The sequence below is a fragment of the Oncorhynchus mykiss genome, chromosome 22, assembly GCF_057628025.1.
Source record: "Oncorhynchus mykiss isolate SJ-2025 chromosome 22, ASM5762802v1, whole genome shotgun sequence".
Taxonomy (NCBI): domain Eukaryota; kingdom Metazoa; phylum Chordata; class Actinopteri; order Salmoniformes; family Salmonidae; genus Oncorhynchus; species Oncorhynchus mykiss.
Window position 1 is genome coordinate 23,969,649 of NC_143043.1, and position 21,361 is coordinate 23,991,009.

The following is a 21,361-nucleotide window of genomic DNA, read 5'->3' on the forward strand; positions in this document are numbered from 1 at the left end:
AAAGGAGCTGCATCTTCTGCTTGGATAGTACCATCTGTGCCACCGACTTAGTCTGGCTTTAATTCCAGTTTGTCTACAAATGTATAATTGATCAATTGAATTCATGTCTCCATCTCAACCAAAAATCTAAGTTAAAGAATAGGACTAAGTCAAATCAAACTTGAAATGCAATTTAAATAAAAGGTTGATTTGATTTTGTGCTATTCTTTAACTGTTGATATTTGGTTGCAGTGATAAATATTCCGAGTATCTCTCCCAACCATAAAAAAATTCACCACACAGATGAGCTGAGTATCTTGTGTGTGTACAAAGTACAATTACTGCACAGTATAAATAAAAATGACACTTAGGACCTAATGCACAGAGTAGAATAGGCTACAAAGTGTATCCCCAAATGACGCAATGCATTATCCAAACAGGTCTGGACAGGTTTGTTCTTTACCTATGTATGTTTACATACACTACTGTTCAAAAGTTTGGGGTCACTTAGAAAGGTCCTTGTTTTTGAAAGAAAAGCACATGTTTTGTCCATTAAAATGACATCAAATTGATCAGAAATACAGTGTAAACATTGTTAATGTTGTAAATTACCATTGTAAATGGAAACTGCAGATTTTTAATGGAATATCTACATTATCAGCAACCATCACTCATGTGGCACATTGTGTTAGCTAATCCAAGTTTATCATTTTAAAAGTCTAATTGATTATTAGAAAACCATTTTGCAATTATGTTAGCACAGCTGAAAACTGCTGTGCTCATTAAAGAAGCAATAAAACTGTCCTTCTTTAGACTAGTTGATTATCTGGAGCATCAGCATTTTTTAGTTCGATTACAGGCTCAAAATGCCAGAAACAAAGAACTTTCTTCTGAAACTCAGTCTATTCTTGTTCTGAGAAATTATCGTATAGCGCTGTGTACTACTCCCTTCATAGAACAGAGCAAACTGGCTCTAAGCAGAATAGAAAGAGGAGTGGGAGGCCTCAGGTGCACAACTGAGCAAGAGGACAAGTACATTAGAGTGTCTAGTTTAAGAAACTCACAATTCCTCAAATGGCAGCTTCATTAAATAGTACCATCAAAACACCAGTCTCAACGTCAACAGTGAAGAGGCAACTCTGCGATGCTGGCCTTCTAGGCAGAGTTGCAAAGAAAAAGCCATAGCTCAGACTGGCCAATAAAAATAAAATATTATGATTGACAAAAGAATGCTGGACAGAGGAACTCTGCCTAGAAGGCCAGCATCCAGGAGTCGCCTCTTCACCGGTTGCTGATAATGGGCCTCTGTACGCCTACGTAGATATTCCATTTAAAAAATTCTGCTGTTTCCAGCTACAATAGTAATTTACAACATTAATTAACAATGTATCAATTTGATGTTATTTTGATGGACAAAAAAATGTGCTTTTCTTTCAAAAACAAGGACATTTCTAAGTGACCCCAAACTTTTGAACAGTAGTGTACGTTGTCTTTATATTATTGTAATCTTGTCTTGAGAATACACTTTAGTATATACTGTACCTAAAGAGTACCAACAAGAAAAAAAAAGTGACATGTTGGGAGAACGACGTGGTTTACTTTCCTCCAAATCATTGATAATTCACTAACGGAACCTTAATATGATAACCTACTGTCGGCATGTGGTCACATTAGGAAAATGCATGGAAAGTAGCGTCAAATCGATAAAAAGTGCAAAGGAGCAGGCATGCAATGCAAATGGATTTATAAAAGGAATAAAGTGTAAATCTAAAAGTCTTCTAAAGTTTCCTTTATATTGAAGCCTACATTAGCGTATATTAGACAGTGGCCGCACTCATGCTCACAAAAAGCTATGTGCTTTTACGCATTAGTTTGGACAATTTCTGCACTTTATTGATAGCTGCAAAATACCCCCAAGCCATTAGACTGCTGAACAATTAATCAAAAGGCTACACGGACAATTTGCATTGATCCCCCCCATATTACCTCCACTAACCTGTACCCCCCCCCCCCCCCAGTACCGGCTCAGTACCGGTACCCCCTGTACATAGCCTCGTTATTGTTCTTTTATTGTAACTTTTTCTAAACTTTAGTTTATTCAGTAAATATTTTCTTAACTCTTATTTTCTACAAAATTGCATTGTATGCAAAGTAAGCATTTAATGTTGTATTTGGCGCATGTGACGAATACAATTTGATTTGATAAACGTGACAAAATATGCTTCTTGGCTTCGGTTATGAAGTAGAATTGATGTGGTGAGTCAAACACAGTCAAGAATGACTTCTAGGTGACCATGAAAATTTAACCCAAGGAGAGCCACTAAGCTGTCTTCTCTATTACGGTATTCAATCAATCAATCGGAGAGGAATACAGCATATCCTCCAACAAAGACTGCAACAATCTGTCACAAGCTGATAAGTGTGGTGCCTCTACAGACTAAAGACGTGAGGAGTCTAACATATTACATGCAGTCAAAGCACAGTCAGGATAATTTTTAGCAATTTCATCTCATACTGTACATTTTAAAAGTTGGAGCATTGAAAAAGGTTCGTATTGGAAGTGTTGATTACAGTGATTTGTTTCCTTGATAAACACTTCTCCATACTGTAACTCATATTATCACATTCACAAAATGTTCTCAACACTGTTCATCGTGACCTGGTGACTGCATTGTACATTGTGTCCAAAGTATTATTTTCCATTGATTTGCATGGCATCCATAACTGACCACTGACAGAGTTGACGACTTCCTAAAATGGATGTCGTAATACAAAAAAAGGTCAGTTACTCTTTGTTGGTTTATTTGTGTTTTTGTTCATTTTGTGTCTGTAGTCCAGTTCAGCTTTAAAGCATGATTCACAGAGACAACGTTCCCGCTGTCGCAGAGACTCAATCAGAAATGAACATTTGTACAGTAGCACGCAAAATTTAGCGCTTCAGCTATACTGATTGAATAGAGCCCTTGCTGTACAAATATACCTCTTCCAGCTCATCTACAAATATACAGTTGAAATCAGAAGTTTACATACACTTAGCTTGGAGTCATTAAAACTTGTTTTTCAACCACTCCACAAATTTCTTGTTAATAAACTATAGTTTTGGCAAGTCGGTTAGGACATCTACTTTCTGCATGACACAAGTAATTTTTCCAACAATTTTTTAAACAGATTATTTCACTTAATCAAAATTCCAGTGGGTCAGAAGTTTACATACACTATGTTGACTGTGCCTTTAAACAGCTTGGAACATTCCAGAAATTATGTCATGGCTTTAGAAGCTTCTGATAGGCTAATTGACACCATTTGAGTCAATAGGAGGTGTACCTGTGGATGTATTTCAAGGCCTACCTTCAAACTCAATGCCTCTTTGCTTGACATCATGGGAAAATCAAAAGAAATCAGCCAACACCTCATAATTTTTTTTGTAGACCTCCACAAGTCTGGTTCATCCTTGGGAGCAATTTCCAAATGCCTGAAGGTACCACGTTCATCTGTACAAACAATAGTACGCAAGTATAAACACCATGGGTCCACGCAGCAGTCATGCCTCTCAGGAAGGAGATGTGTTCTGTCTCCTAGAGATGAACGTACTTTGGTGCGAAAAGTGAAAATCAATCCCAGAACAACAGCAAAAGACCTTGTCAAGATGCTGGAGGAAACAGGTACAAAAGTATCTATATCCACAGTAAAACGAGTCCTGTATTGATATAGCCTGAAAGGCCGGACAGCAAGGAAGAAGCCACTGCTTCAAAACTGCCATAAAAAAAGCCAGACTACAGTTTGCAACTGCACATGGGGACAAATGATCCTTATTAAGACATCATCTAAATACAGTGTCTATGTTAGGACAGCGTCATATATCCATTGACGATATGGACACCGTATCAAGCCTCAAATTTTAACCACAGTCTTGATGAGACCAAACCAGCCAATCATAGGCTCTCAGCTGAATATGGAGGGTGGGCGCAGGAGGAAGGGAAGAAAAAGGATGGAGAGGCTGTGTAGTGGGCTTAGGGACGAGGCGGCAGAGGGAACTCTGTTTCTGGAACTCTGTTTCTTCTGACGGGGTCCATTACAGAGGGGAGTGTTGCAGCAGCTGATGCACACTGAGTAGAGCTTCCCTGTGCAGAACTGCTGGTAGCCAGAGGAGGCGATGAGGCAGGCCCCAGACGATGCGCAGGACTTGCGGTAGTGCTTCCCTGGAACAAGAACAGAAACGTAGCCATTAGATGCTGTTTGCGCAGTACGGGTGTAGTACTGCCAGAGCGCGGGGGAGTGGCACTCCATCACTTTTTTAAATTTGAGGATACACAGAGCTAGTAAAACTAATAAATACTATTTAAAGGGAAACTTCACTCTGGCTCAGCCACGGCATATAGTCATTACTATATTAACATTATTACGTTATCATAAACATAAAAATTATCGTAACCACAACCTAGAACGAACACATCATTTCATTGCAAGATTCGAGACGTTTCGACTTCCTAGGTATTTGGCTGCTCATAGTGAACCACAAAATCCGGCATTTGTAACGAATGCAGATACCACTCCTAGATGGGACGTGCCCACAAACTTGGATGATGGCATTGTTTACTTTTACAACACAATAATCTCATTACTTCTCTAGGCAATTTTTGGGAAAAATTTCTCTACATTTTGTCACATGCCCATGTTATGTTCTGTGTCTGGCTATGCTAATTACAAACAAGCGCAACATGACTTATGTTTCAGCATTCTACATTCCAGAGATTTACCCCGATGCTGCCAGTGGCTTGCGGCTATCAAGAATGATGTTGCAATGTTCATGATATCAGGCTCTTGAGAATGATTTAGTAAAACATTTTGTCAGGATTAATTTGCTACACATAGTCAGTTGTAGTATAATCATTTTGTGAGAGGACAATGCGTATCTTTTAGACCTCAATGTACATGTAGGCCTGTGGCATACAATGTAGGAAAGACAATTTGCCATATCAGACTGATACTTATGGGGGAATAACCAGTGTTAACAGTACATGCAAAGCATGAAATGCAGTAATCGGTAGATGCCTAATACGCAGGGGCAACCCGTCGTTCAGGGTCGCCACTGTTTTGAGCCCCAACTGTTTAGCTAAAAATAAATACATATTTTACATGTTTTGCATGTTATTTTGGCATTAATACGTGTCACATATCAGTTTGCAAGCAATGAAGAAAAACATTTTTGTTAAAAAAGCCACATACAAACATGCTTATTTGCTTTCTTGAATAAGGCAGCTCCAAAATGCAGGTGTTCAGTGCTAGCTCAGTGCTTTCTGTAGTGGTGGGGCAGCCAGCAGAAAATACGGAGCATAGGGGTTAGTAATGTTCTCTAATTGCACTGTGTTCAAATCACGTTATATCTACAGTAGCTTTGATTGGACTGGACTCAACATTATACTTCCAAAATCTTAGCTAGCAAGCATCATCATGAATCAAGTCGACAATCTACTGGCAAATCCTTTTCAATCCTTGTCACATGAAGACAAATTATGATATGAAGACAAATTATGAAGATAAATAATATATAAAACGTATCGGTGCTCATCGGCCATTGGACATAAACATTACACAACAAGTTGGAAATCGCAAATTCAACAATGACTGATTTGGAATAAACTCAGCAAAAAAAGAAAAGATTTGCTAAATTGTAATTACTTTGCTACTATGGCCTATTTATTGCCATACCTCCTCATGCCATTTGCACCTACTGTATATAGACTTTCTTTTTTTTCTATTGTGTTATTGACTGTACGCTTGTTTATTCCATGTTCCTGTGTTGTTGTTTCTGTCGCACTGCTTTGCTTTATCTTGGCCAGGTCGCAGTTGTAAATGAGAAGTAGCTTACCTGGTTAAATAAAGGTTAAATAAAAAATGTACAGCTATGTTTTTTTTACTATTTCACTGCCAGACAAAGCTCCGCTGATTGCCAGGTGTAACAGTGGTAAGGTGTTGGGACTGCCGTTTGCCACCGTTATAGTGCAATTAATATATTGTTTAGTGTTGTGTTCTGGCTTTGCTGGCATTCATCTAAAAAACTTTTTTTTTTTTAGATTGCCCCACGAAGATTTACATGCTAAAATCGCCACTGCTAAAATGCAAAACAATGTCATAAAGAAATGGTTCACAGTTGGTAGCTGTATTTAAAGATACTATTGTAAATCCACTTCTCTCCCCAACTGGTATCAAACATTCAATTCTGAACAGATGAAGTATAGCCTACAACATTATGGCTTTGTGGGCTGAAAACAAGGGGATATCCTACGACACCACAAAGACACTGGGTCATCAAACCTGACTCACATCTTAACAGGATGAACACATCAGTGTAAGTTACATGCAGAGCTGTCAGGTGGTGGAACGCTGTGCTTAAATGCAAGACAATAGCGTTCTCCTTTTAGAAAGTGGCGATTTTAGCATGTAAATCTTCGTGGGATAATCTAAAACAAAATGGTTTTAGATGCATGCCAGCAAAGCCACAACACTAAACAATATATTAATTGCACTATAACGGTGGCAAAGTCAGTCAAGTAAACAAGGCATCTGAAAATTGACTTGAAAGATGCAACAATAGATATTTCTTATTCCAGTACTCACATTCTTTAAAGAAGCATTTTACTAAAAAAATTGTTTTTAATTCCTGTCAGTTCACTATATCCCCTTATTGTCTCAAAATAGCATTATTTTGCCAATACGAATATCATTACAGCTACCTATCATTACAGCAGACCTGTTTCCACTTCCCAAAAAAGTATGTCAAAACGTATCATAAGACCTTTTGCTCTTATTTGATGGCTATCTATTCTTCTGAATAGAAAGTATCCTGCAGCTACAGACTCCATACCAAAGATGACCCAGTTTATTAAAACCATCTTTTTGAAAAACTTGTTGACTTACCTTCGCATTTAACTCACAGAGAGAAGTTCTGTGGTACTTAGTGGCGGCATATTTCGGACTCCAATTCTGGCAAAAGCAGCTGAGTGTGTGAATTTCTAACATTTTATATGTCTTTTCATTTAAAGTCCTAAGCCCTAAATTGTTATGACTGTCACCATTACACAATCTATTGACGAACCACAGTTCATTCTGTCACAAACATTGTTTCCACGTCAATTTCAACAACAAAAAAATGAAATGTGATGTATGAATCAACGTGGAAAAGTGATTGGATTTGCAAAAAGTCATCAACGTAAAAGGAATTTAGTATTTTCTTTCACCCAACTTTTAGCCTAAATCCAATGACATGGTGATATTTTTTGGTTATTTCACGTTGAATTCACGTTAGTTGACAACTCAACCGAATAAAAATCAAAACTAGACGTTGAACTGTGCCTATAGGGAGACTTCATTTCAGATGACAATATGTTAGAAAAGACATAAACACTGTCTCGCAAAATGACAAATGTTTAACTAAGACTTGAAACTATTCCTATTATGATATATTGAATAAGCAAAATATGAGAAACAATATATTATAAATAAAAACTTTAGCTGCAGAAAAGGATGCTGGGGAATATGCTCATTTTTGTGCACATACGTTTCTGAAAATATACTTTAAATATATTTAGTGGACATTTAAGTATACTTTCAAAAAATTATATTTAAGTATATTTTCTTGGGATATGAAAAAGTATACTCTCAGGAGTGCAATAAACAACCGTTGTCAACTTTCTCTGCACTCCTCTGAACAGGAATTCGGAAAGTACAGTGCTTGCCAAAGTATTCATACGCCTTGGATTTATTCAAATGTTGTTAAAAAGTTGGATTAAAATGGATGTAATTGTAATTGTTGTCAACAATGTACACAAAAATACTTGAATGTCAAAGTGGAAGATTTCTATTTATTTTTTAAAAGATTGATAGAAATTAAGTAACTAAAATTGTCATTGCATACATGCTAGAAACACCGTCGGCAGCGATTACATCAGAGAGACTTCTTGGGTAAATCTCTAAGATTTACCCTTTACACACATCTGTGAGAGCCAGAAATCTTGCTTGTTTGTAGGTGACCAAATACAAATTTTCCACCATAATTTGCAAATAAATTCATAAAAAATCCTACAATGTGATTTTCTGGATTTTTTATCTAATTTTGTCTGTCATAGTTGAAGTGTACCAATGATGAAAATTACAGGCCTCTCTCATCTTTTTAAGTGGGAGAACTTGCACAATTGGTGGCTGACTAAATACTTTTTTGCACCACTGTACATGCCTGAATGTCAAAGTATAAATACTACCGGTGCTAGCAAACCTTTGAACATTGTATCAAAACAAATGTTGGTGCCGAAAAAGTGCTCAGCTGACACCTTGTCTCAGAAAGCCCATCTAGCACTCCTATTAGTGTGCCATTTCAACCATAGAGTTTACACTGTCACGGTGCCTTTCCATCATAAAAGTGGAAACTGAGGCTGTGACATAATTACAATTAAAGGTCTTTGTCCATATATTTGTCATCGCAGTGGCATCCTAAGCAGGTAAACATGAGTTTTTTTAAAGTTCTGGGAAAAAAGAAGATCTTCGATAAGTAGACCATGACAGCATAGCATCCAGAGAAGTATGCAATTGTTTGTTTTCTGTTGTCAGGCTACAACAGTGCAACATGAAATAAACAAAATTCAAGAACTATTCAAACTGTCACCTTGTGTTTGTGTCTGATGTACGTACCCAATGTCCAATAATTGGTACCCCATGAGATCATAGAAATATGCATAACATATTTTTAACCTCTTGAAACTGGGGGCAGTATTTCATTTTTGGATGAAAAACGTTCCCGTTTTAAACAAGATATTTTGTCACGAAAAGATGCTTGACTATGCATATAATTGACAGCTTTGGAAAGAAAACACTGACGTTTCCAAATCTGCAAAGATATTATCTGTGAGTGCCACAGGACTGATGCTACAGGCGAAACCAAGATGACATGTCAAACAGGAAATGCTCCAGATTTTGGAGGCGCTGTGTTCCAATGTCTCCTTATATGGCTGTGAATGCGCAAGGAATGAGCCTACACTTTGTCATTTCCCCAAGGTGTTTGCAGCATTGTGACGTATTTGTAGGCATATCGTTGGAAAATTGACCATAAGAGACTACATTTACCAGGTGTCCTCCGTCAAAATTGGTGCGCAATCGCCAGCTGCATGCATTTTTCCATGTCGTTCAGAGGAGAAACCAAACTTCCACAAATGATATATCATCGAATAGATATGTGAAAAACACCTTGAGGATTGATTCTAAACAACGTTTGCCATGTTTCTGTCGATATTATGGAGTTAATTTGGAAAAAAGTTTGGCGTTATAATGACTGAATTTTCGGGTTTTTTTCTTGGCCAAACGTGATGAACAAAACGGAGCGATTTCTCCTACACAAATAATATTTTTGCAAAAACTATTTGCTATCTAATTGAGAGTCTCCTCATTGAAAACATCCGAAGTTCTTCAAAGGTAAATTATTTTATTTGAATGCTTTTCTTGTTTTTGTGAAAATGTTGCGTGCTGAATGCTAGGCTTAATGCTATGCTAGCTATCAATACTCTTACACAAATGCTTGTTTTGCTATGGTTGAAAAGCATATTTTGAAAATCTGAGATGACAGTGTTGTTAACATAAGGCTAAGCTTGAGAGCCAATATATTTATTTCATTTGCGATTTTCATGAATAGTTAACGTTGCGTTATGGTAATGAGCTTGAGGCTAAAATTACACTCCCGGATACGGGATTGCTCGTCGTAACAGGTTGCTATTATTTCAATAATATGGATGACTGCATGTATTATCCTGAACTTTGTATACGATTACTGAGGCACTGTTTGCCATCATTTAGATAAGAAGTCAAATAAAATAAAATCACATTTTCAGCAGATGTTATTGCGGGTGTAGAGAAATGGTTGTGTTTCTAGGCCAACACATGCAGTAATATCTAACAATTTCACAACAATGCACACATATCTAAAGTAAAGGAATGGAATTAAGAATATATAAATATTTGGACGAGTAATGTCGGTGCGGCATAGACTAAAATGCAGTAAAATAAAATAAAGTATAAACATATGAGTAATCCCGTTAGCGGGATCATTTTCATCAACACCTGCTGAATTGCAGTGCACCATATTCAAATAAAATTACTAAACATATTTAATTTTCATGAAATCACAAGTGCAATATAGCAAAACACAGTTTAGCTTGTTGTTAATCCACCTGTCGTGTCAGATTTTGAAAATATGCTTTACAGCGAAAGCAATCCAAGCGTTTGTGTGAGTTTATCGATCACTAGACAAAACATTATGAACACCTAGCATCAAAGTAGTTTGGTCACAAAAATCAGAAAAGCAATAAAATTAATCGCTTACCTTTGATGATCTTCAGATGTTTTCACTCACGAGACTCCCAGTTACACAATAAATGCTCCTTTTGTTCCATTAAGTTTATTTTTATATCCAAAATACCTCCATTTGTTTGGCGTATTATGTTCAGAAATCCACAGGCTCGAGCGGTCATGACATCGCGGACGAAAATTCCAAATAGTATCCGTAATGTCCACAGAAACATGTCAAACGTTTTTTATAATCAAGCCTTAGGTTGTTTTTAAAATATATAAATCGGTAATATATCTACACTATCTATTGCTTTTTCAATAGGAGACGGAGAGACAATGGCTGACCCACTCTGTTGCGCAAGCAAAACTCATGCGAACACAAACTATGTCTAAAGACAGTTGACAACTTGAGGAAGCGATAGGAAAAGGAATCTGGTTGATATCCCTTTAAATGGAGCAAAGGCAAACTATGGAGCAATATAAGTTCTGTTATACACAGACAATATTTGGACAGTTTTGGAAAGTTTAGAGTGTGTTCCATCCTAATCTGACAATTATATGCATATTCTAGTATCTGGGTCTGAGAAATAGGCAGTTTCAAATGGGTACGTTGTTCATTAAAAAAATCAAAATACTGCCCCCTACACTCAACAAGTTAATGTGACTAGCGTTCCATTATTAAAGTGTCCAGGGATTTTAAGTCTAAGTATATAGGGCAGCAGCTTCTAAGGTGCTAGTGATGGCTATTTAACAGTCTGATGACCTTGAGATTGAAAAACAGATTCTGTCTCTCAGTCCCAACTTTAATGCACTTGTACTGACCTCGCCTTCTGGATGATAGCAGGGTGAACAGGCAGTGGTCTTTTTGGCCTTTCTGTGACATCCGGTGCTGTTGGTGTCCTGGAGAGAAGGTAGTTTGCCCCTGGTTATGCGTTGGGCAGACCGCACCACCCTCTGGAGAGCCCTATGGTTGCGGGTGGTGCAGTTGCCGTACCAGGCGGTGATACAGCCCAACAGGATGCTCTCAATTGTGCATCTGTAGAAGTTTGTGAGGGTTTTAGGTGCCAAGCCAAATTTATTCAGCCTCTGAGGTTGAAGAGGTGCTGTTGAGCCTCCTTCACCACACTGTCTGTGTGGGTGGACCATTTCAGTTTGTTAGTGATGTGCACGCCAAGGAACTTGAAGCTTTCCACCTTCTGCACTGCAGTCCTGTCGATATGGATAGGGGAGTGCAACCTTTGCTGTTTCCTGAAGTCCATGATCAGCTCCTTTGTTTTGTTGACATTGAGTGAGACGTTCATTTCCTGTCACCACCTCCTTGTAGGCTGTTTCATCATTGTTGGTAATCAGGCATACTACTTTTGTGTCATCTGTAAACTTCATGAGTTGGAGGCGTGCGTGGTCATGCAGTCATGGGTGAACAAGGAGTACAGGAAGGGGCTGAGCACACACCTTTGTGGTGTCCCTGTGTTGAGGATTTGGTTTTAGTTTCCTACCTTCACCACTTGGCGGCGGCTCGTCAGGAAGTCCAGGACCCAGTTGCAGATGGCGGGGATCATACCCAGGGCCCCAAGCTTAATGATGAGTACTATAATTTTGAATGCTGAGCTACATGTATAGTCAATGAACAGCATTCTTACATAGGTATTCCCCTTGTCCAGATGGGATAGGGCAGTGAGATGGCGATTGCATGGTCTGTGGATCTATTGGGGCGGCAAGCAAATTTAAGTGATTCTAGGGTGTCAGGTAAGGTAGAGGTGATATGATCCTGACTCGTCTCTCAAAGCACTTCATGATGACAGTGGTGAGTGCTATGGGGCCGATAGTCATTTAGTTCAGTTACCCTTGCTTTCTTGGGTACAGAAATAATGGTGGACATCTTGAAATATGTGGGGACATTGAATATATCCGTAAACACTCCAGCCAGCTGGTCTGCGCATGCTCTGATGACGCGACTAGAGATGCCGTCTGGGCTGGCGGGCCTTGCGAGGGTTAACACGCTTTAAAGTCACTACACCTTTATGTATTATGCATTATGATTGTATTCCATACCACCAGTAATGCAGTTGTAACTCAAAAAGTGTGTGTTTGATGAGCCGGGTATGTTTGGTCAATACCATTACAATAAATTTCACAACACAAGGCAACGGTGAAACACTCAATTCATATTGCATGAACGACCATAAAGATTTTAGAAGCAATCGTGTTTAGACCATTTTTCCGCTAGAGGGATTTCATTCAAATTTCAGAGTGGAACTCCAAAGTGTCTGTAGCAATACCTAGTCTAAAATATAAATATAATGTTGAGGTGTTGTGGGCAAAGAGTAAAAAAATGAACCAAGTGCCCCCTAACACTAATGAGAAATGCTATGGTTGGCTGCGCGAACAGCAGCAAACAACCATACATCTCAACCCTTGTGTAGATCGGTAGGAATGAACTTTTACATGAGAGTTATGCTGTTTCATTAAGGCAGAGAAGCAGACACCCCTACTCAATGGCCAAACTAGCCCCCCCCCCCCCCCAAAAAAAAAGCATGTGGCTAGAACATCTATTGTGGTTTAATAAAGGCACTGCAATGTATTTCAGCACAAACAATCAATATTCAATAGTTATAGTAACTGTCATCTCTGAGCTGGCTTAGACATCCTTGAAGGACTCACTGTGTAAAAACAAATAAAACATCCTCTCACTGTCAACTGCTTTTTTTTAAGCAAAATTAACATTTGTAAATATTTGTATGAAAATAAGATTCAACAACTGCGACATAAACTGAACAAGTTCCACAGACATGTGACAAACAGAAATTGAATAATGTGTGCCTGAACAAAGGGGGGGGGGGTTAAAATCAAACATAACAGTCAGTATCTGGTATGGCCACCAGATGCATTAAGTACTGCAGTGCATGTCCTCCTCATGGACTGCACCAGATTTGCCAGTTCTTGCTGTGAGATGTTACCCCACTCTTCCACCAAGGCACCTGCAAGTTCCCAGACATTTCTGGGGGGAATTGCCCTAGCCCTCCGATCCAGCGAGTCCCAGATGTGCTCAATGGGATTGAGATCCGGGCTCTTCGCTGGCCATGGCAACACACCGACATTCTTGTCTTGCAGGAAATGAATCATACTGCTCGTTCTGTGCGTGGTGGCATTGTCATGCTGGAGGGTCATGTCAGAATGAGCCCGCAGGAAGGGTACCACATGAGGGAGGAGGATGTCTTCCCTGTAGCGCACAGCGTTAAGATTGCCTGCAATGACAAAAAGCTCAGTCCGATGATGCTGTGACACACCGCCCCAGACCATGAGGGACCTTCCACTTCCAAATCGATCCCACTCCTGAGTACAGGCCTCGGTGTAACGCTCATTACTTCGACAATAAACGCAAATACAACCATCCCATCCAACTGGGGCAGTTGTTGTTGCCATCCTGTACCTGTCCCACAGGGGTGATGTTCGGATGTACCGATCCTGTGCAGGTGTTGTTACACATGGTCTGCCACTGCGAGGACGATCAGCTGTCCATCCTGTCTTCCTGTAGAGCTGTCTTAAGCGTCTCACAGTACGGACATTGCAATTTATTGCCCTGGCCACATCTGCAGTCCTCATGCCTCCTTGCAGCATGCCTAAGGCAGGTACACAGATGAGCAGGGACCCTTTCAGTAGAAAGGCCTCTTTAGTGTCCTAAGTTTTCACAACTGTCACCTTAATTACCTACAGTCTGTAAGCTGTTAGTGTCTTAACAACCGTTCCACAGGTGCATGTTCGTTAATTGTTTATGGTTCAACAAGCATGGGAAACAGTGTTTAATAACCTCTCTAGGGCAGGCGTTCCATTAGCGGATCCCCTCGACAACATTCCGCTGAAAAGGCAGTGCGCGACATTTAAAAATATTTTTTAGAAATATGTAACTTTCACACATTAACAAGTCCAATACAGCAAATGAAAGATAAACATCAATGTTAATCTACCCATCATGTCTGATTTCAAAAAGGCTTTACAGCGAAAGCACAACATATGATTATGTTTGTTCATAACCAAATAAAAAAAACACAGCCATTTTTCCAGCCAAATATGGAGTCACAAAAAGCAGAAATATAGATAAATTAATTACTAACCTTTGATGATCTTCATCAGATGACACTCATAGGACATCATGTTACACAATACATGTATGTTTTTTTTTTCGATAATGTGCATATTTATATCCAGAAATCTCTGTTTACATTGGCAGCTTACGTGCAGTAATGTTTTGATTCCAAAACATACGGTGATTTTGCAGAAATACTCATAATAAACATTGATAAAAGTGTTATTCACAGAATTAAATATAGACTTCTCCTTAATGCAACCGCTGTGTCAGATTTAAAAAAAACTTTACAGAAAAAGCATAATCTGAGAACGGCGCTCAGAACCCAAAACAGCCAGAGGAATATCTGCCATTTTGGAGTCAACAGAAGTTAAAAATAACATCATAAATATTCACTTACCATTGATGATATTCATCAGAAGGCACTCCCAGGAATCCCAGTTTGACAATAAATGACTGATTTGTCGATAAAGTCCATAATTGATGTCCAAATAGCAACTTTTTGTTAGCGTGTTCAGCTCAGTATTCCATCTTCATGAGGCGCAGGCACTTCGTCCAGACAAAAACACAAAAAGTTCCGTTACAGTCCTTTAGAAACATGTCAAACGATGTATGGAATCAATCTTTAGGATGTTTTTACCATAACACATTAATGATGTTCAAACCGGAGAATTCCTTTGTCTGAAGAAAAGCACTGGAATGAGAGGTAACTCTGTCGGGAGTGCTCGTCATGAGACCAAGGCACTCTGCCAGACCACTGACTCAAAGAGGTCTCATGAGCCCCTCCTTTATAGTAGAATCCTCATTCAAGCTTCTGAAGACGATTTTTCTCAGGTTTTTGCCTGCCATATGAGTTCTGTTATACTCACAGACATCATTCAAACAGTTTTAGAAACTTCACAGTGTTTTCTATCCAATACTAATAATAAAATGCATATATTAGCATCTGGGACAGAGTAGGTTCACTCTGGGCACGCTATTCATCCAAAAGTGAAAATGCTGCCCCCTATCACAAAAGAGTTACACCCTTTACAATGAGATCTGTGAAGTCACTTGGATTTTTACGAATTATCTTTGAAAGACAGGGTCCTGAAAAAGAGACGTTTCCCTTTTGGCAGAAATTATTTGGAAGGCTATATTTCACACTTTCAAGTGTTTACTATCGGTTTTATGTCAATCTTGACAAAGCATTAAAATGATTTAGCATTAATTACATTACATCAATATAAATCTGTAATCTTGACATATACAGTCTGTATGGGAATGAATAAAAGAGGGCAGCACATTCTGTAGTTAGACCAAATGAAGGTTTGTTCACAAATAGGCTGATAAGGCCTCTGGGACCAGACACTTCACAACCCAACTGCACATTGATCCGCCAATTGTAAATTATACATGATGGACAAGGCTGCAAAGATTTAAGTCTACAAAAAGCAATAAGGACTGAATATACAACAAGCACAGTACCCAACTCAAACTTTAAAATAAATAATTCATTGACGTTATTAGGGGATTTTTACAAAGGTTTAGGCAGGTATTGAAATAGTCAAGTTCACTTATGAGCACTGCCTACTCCTGAGACTTGAAGACAGATGGGTCTTCCTCTGGGACAATGGCTGCCTATTAAGACTTTGAGGGAAGAACAACCATGTTCAGATCTTCAGAGTTCAGTGTCCATATTAGGACAGTCACATGTCAATGGAAGGTGTGTCAGAGTCACTGAGTTTGGTTGATATTCAAGTAGAGATTAGAGGATTGCAACTTTCAAATGTACATTCCCAGAGTCCAAGAACTCGCATACAGTGTCCCAGTGTCTAAACCTCTACCAAAGTCCTTGAGCAGGCAAGCTGCACGTTCCATGTATAAGAGGTCTAAGTAGTCAATGATCAACAGAATAGCAAGTTGGCTTACGTTCCTTCCAGTTGTGGAGAATAATTATTTTGCCTGAAAGACAACCTAATGATACGAGATGTTAGAAAGTATATTTTCGGTATTCTCGGTATTGACCGAGTAAACATGAAATAAGACATTCGAAGAAATTCGAGAAAAAAACCCAATTTCGGACAAAACTAAAATGACCTCAGACCAAAATGCTTGTCATCGGCAAGATTTTTTTATAATAAAAAGAAACCGAACAGAGCTAAGCACAGGCAAAATACTAGAGGAAAACCTGGTTCAGTCTGTTTTCCTAACAGACGCTGGGAGACAAATTCACCTTTCAGCAGGACAATAACCTAAAACACAAGGCCAAATATCCACTGGAGTTGCTTACCAAGACAACATTGAATGTTCCTGAGTAGCCTAGTTACAATTTTGACTTAAAATCGTTGTGAAAATCTATGGCAAGACATAAATGTCTGTCTAGCAATGATCAACAGCTTTAAGAATTTAAAAAGGGCAAATATTGTACAATCCAGGTGTGCAAAGCTCTTAGAGACTTACCCAGAAAGACTTACTGCTGTTATCGTAATTCTAACATATATTTGACTCAGGGGTGTGAATAATATTTACAGTGCATTCAGAAAGTATTCAGACCCCTTGACCTTTTCCACATTTTGTTGTTACGTTACAGCCTTACTCTAAAATTGATTAAATGTTTTAAAAAATCCTACGCCATAATGACAAAGCAAAAACTGTTTTTTAGACATGAATTTATTAAAAATAAAAACAGAAATACTTTATATACATATGTATTCAGACCCTTTACTATGAGACTCGAAATTGAGCTCAGGTACATCCCTTTTCCATTGTCCATCCTTGAGATGTTTCTACAACTTGATTGGTGTCCACCTGTGGTAAATTTAATTGATAGGACATGATTGTAATTGTTTGCCCCCCCCCCCCCCAACCTCTCTTTTACGCTGCTGCTACTCTTTGTTTATCATATATGCAGTCACTTTAACTATACATTCATATACATATGTACATACTACCTCAATTGGCCTGACCAACCAGTGCTCCCGCACATTAGCTAACCGGGCTATCTACATTGTGTCCCGCCACCCTCCAACCCCTCTTTACGCTACAGCTACTCTCTGTTCATCATATATGCATAGTCAAGTTAACCATATCTACATGTACATACTACCTCAAATCAGCCTGACTACCTGGTGTCTGTATGTAGCCTCGCTACTGTATATAGCCTCGCTACTCTTTTACACTGTCTTTTTACTGTTGTTTTTATTTCTTTACTTACCCATTGTTTACCTAATACCTTTTTTGCACTATTGGTTAGACCCTGTAAGTAAGCATTTCACTGTAAGGTCTACTACACCTGTTGTAGAGTTCCTCTGTGGAGATGGGAGAACCTTCCAGAAGGACAACCATCTCTGCAGCACTCCACCAATTAGGCCTTTATGGTAGAGTGGCCAGACGGATGCCACTCCTCAGTAAAATGCACATGACAGCCTGCTTGGAGTTTGCCAAAAGGGCCAAAAGGCCCAAAACCTGAAGACTCTCAGACCACGAGAAACAAGATTCTCTGGTCTGATGGTCATACCCAAGAAGAATTGAGGCGGTAATCGCTGCCAAAAGAAGCTTCAACAAATACTGAGTAAAGTCTCTGAAAACCTACAGTGGGGCAAAAAAGTATTTAGTCTGCCACCAATTGTGCAAGTTCTCCCACTTAAAAAAATGAGAGAGGCCTGTAATTTTCATCATAGGTACACTTCAACTATGACAGACAAAATGAGAAAAAAATCCAGAAAATCACATTGTAGGATTTTTAATTTATTTATTTGCAAATTATGGTGGAAAATAAGTATTTGGTCACATACAAACAAGCAAGATTTCTGGCTCTCACAGACCTCACAGACCTGCAACGAGTGGAGGACAGGCTCCTCTGTCCTCCACTCGTTACCTGTATTAATGGCACCTGTTTGAACTTGTTATCAGTATAAAAGACACCTGTCCACAACCTCAAACAGTCACACTCCAAACTCCACTATGGCCAAGACCAAAGAGCTGTCAAAGGACACCAGAAACAAAATTGTAGACCTGCACCAAGGAGCTTGGTTTGAAGAAATCAACTGTGGGAGCAATTATTAGGAAATGGAAGACATACAAGACCACTGATAATCTCCCTCGATCTGGGGCTCCACGCAAGATCTCACCCCGTGGGGTCAAAATGATCACAAGAACGGTGAGCAAAAATCCAAGAACCACACAGGGGGACCTAGTGAATGACCTGCAGAGAGCTGGGACCAAATTAACAAAGCCTACCATCAGTAACATACTACGCCGCCAGGGACTCAAATCCTGCAGTGCCAGACGTGTCACCCTGCTTAAGCCAGTACATGTCCAGGCCCGTCTGAAGTTTGCTAGAGAGGATTTGGATGATCCAGAAGAAGATTGGGAGAATGTCATATGGTCAGATGAAACCAAAATATATATTTTTGGTAAAAACTCAACTCGTCGTGTTTGGAGGACAAAGAATGCTGAGTTGCATCCAAAGAACACCATAACTACTGTGAAGCATGGGGGTGGAAACATAATGCTTTGGGGCTGTTTTTCTGCAAAGGGACCAGGACGACTTATCCGTGTAAAGGAAAGAATGAATGGGGCCATGTATCGTGAGATTTTGAGTGAAAACCTCCTTCCATCAGCAAGGGCATTGAAGATGAAACGTGGCTGGGTCTTTCAGCATGACAATGATCCCAAACACATTGCCCGGGCAACGAAGGAGTGGCTTCGTAAGAAGCATTTCAAGGTCCTGGAGTGGCCTAGCCAGTCTCCAGATCTCAACCCCATAGAAAATCGTTGGAGGGAGTTGAATGTCCGTGTTGCCCAGCAACAGCCCCAAAACATCACTCTGCATGGAGGAATGGGCCAAAATACCAGCAACAGTGTGTGAAAACATTGTGAAGACTTACAGAAAACGTTTGACCTCTGTCATTGCCAACAAAGGGTATATAACAAAGTATTGAGATAAACTTTTGTTATTGACCAAATACTTATTTTCCACCTAAATTTGCAAATAAATTCAGAAAAAATCCTACAATGTGATTTTCTGGATTTTTTTTCTCATTTTGTCTGTCATAGTTGAAGTGTACCTATGATGAAAATTACAGGCCTCTCATCTTTTTAAGTGGGAGAACTTGCACAATTGGTGGCTGACTAAATACTTTTTGCCCCACTGTATGTAAATGTGATATTTCAGCCTTTTCTTTTTAATAACTTTCTAACATTTCTAAAAACCTGTGTTTGCTTTGTCATTATGGGGTATTGTGTGTAGCTTGATGAGGAAAACAAAACAATATAATACATTTTGGAATAAGGCTGTAACGTAACAAAATATGGGAAAGGTCAAGGGGTCTGAATACTTTCCGAATGCACTGTATGTAAATGCGACGTGCATTTAATTGAATATATATATATTTTTAAATATGCAGGTATTGTGTATAGATAAAATATCCTAATGATTATGATCACACTTCTTCAATTCAAATATTATGGCGAAACTTTACCAAAGATGGTTTGGTATGGTTTAGATACTTGGGAGACAAGCTCAAGTTCTTTGTAGCCTGTTGGACATGCTGAAATAGCCTCACGCCTAGAACAAAAACCTCCAGGCTTTCGTCATAGTTGTACATTTATTTTTTATTTTTTTAAGTCCCATCCGAATTGGAATAGCAACATTCTGGGGTAATAATTGCATAACCACTGTTTTTTAGTAATACTAGCCCCATGCAAATAGGTCTCTTGTCCACCTTTGAATATAGGTTGTTACTTTCCAATACCTTAACCTGGGTTTCTGATTCTTCCATAAGAACTGCAAGGAGAGAGTTTGCCCGAACTGGATAGCGATGGAAGAGATGACATAGGCTAGCTTAGGCTATGCATTAATAAGATTCCAGCTCTACCCCATAAAGTTAAGGGGAGAGTTGCCCATATTTTATAATGGGTGCTGTATAAGGCCCTAACCCAGCTAATGAACATGGGACCATAGCCAAATTTGGTGAGCGTATGAAACCGGTACGGCCATTCTATCCTGCAAAGGTCTTCTCGGCAAGGATGCTGCCATCACTGGGGCTTTAAGAGAGTTAGCCTTTGACATGACATGAAGTAGCCTTCAAATGTTTTTCGCAGAGAGACGACCTGGGATGAACCCAAACTGGTCTAGATGGATTATAGTCTCTAAGGGTTTGGGGTGAGGGTCTTGGCTAATATCTTACAGTCACTGTTCAACAAATTTAAGGGTCGGAAACTTCCTGGCTCAAGGTTCTTTACCAGGCAGAGAGATTGTGGCCGTGTCTGAATACACGTACTTGCGTTCTAAATAGTAGACATTTTGGGTACACACATTTTTTGTTTTATAGTATGTGAAATTTCAAAAATCGAGTATGCTTAAAATGCCAGTATGTTATACTCATTTAGGCTTTTCAGCTAGTAGAAGTCACTGCACACATTTTGGGAATTTCAAACCCACACAATGCATTGGAACCTAATAAAAAGGTGGGTTTCGAGTTTTGATAGTTCTCTTCAAGTAAACAACAAAACACAACATGATATCATAGGATAATGTCATCCTGGCACGTTTTTTGCACATTAGCTGACATATTTATCAATATATTGAAGTCAATGGGAAAAGATCAGTGTCACATGGTTTACATTTCTCATGTCAGTCTCTCTCCCTCCTCTTTATCCCCTCATTGTCTTCTCTCTCACTCCCCCTTCTCACTTTTGTCTCTCTCCTCCTCTCTTCTCTCCCTCCCTCCCCTCCTCTCTCTCCCCCCTCTCCCAGACAGACAGGCAAACAATTTCAAGTCAGTCTTAAACAATGTGGCCAATATCCTCTTCATAACAAGGCTCTCAAAATGTCATATGTCGGGTCCCCCGGTCACAAATATGTACAATTTGGGAAGAGTGACCTTTTTAACCCTTTGAAAAGCCCCTATGACCCCCAATTAAGTCACTTCCTATATACGCAGGAAGCTGAAATACATATACGCAGGAAGCTGAAATACA

At 39.2% G+C, this 21,361-nt stretch overlaps 1 protein-coding gene across 3 annotated transcripts in view; it reads right to left on the minus strand.

The window, feature by feature from the left end:
• Nucleotides 1–1,850: 1,850 nt before the first annotated feature.
• The window catches only part of LOC110501591 (ly6/PLAUR domain-containing protein 1-like), a 57,663-nt gene continuing 38,152 nt past the window's right edge, over nucleotides 1,851–21,361 (minus strand). For 2 of the 3 annotated variants that reach the window (XM_021579266.3, XM_090215738.1), the window contains exon 3: nucleotides 1,851–4,178. In XM_021579266.3, the coding sequence (XP_021434941.1) occupies nucleotides 3,922–4,178 (257 nt within the window). In that variant the 3' untranslated portion in view covers nucleotides 1,851–3,921. Of the gene's footprint in view, nucleotides 4,179–14,795; nucleotides 15,427–21,361 lie in introns of those variants that run through there. The other variant, XR_016490573.1, reaches the window with a different exon arrangement.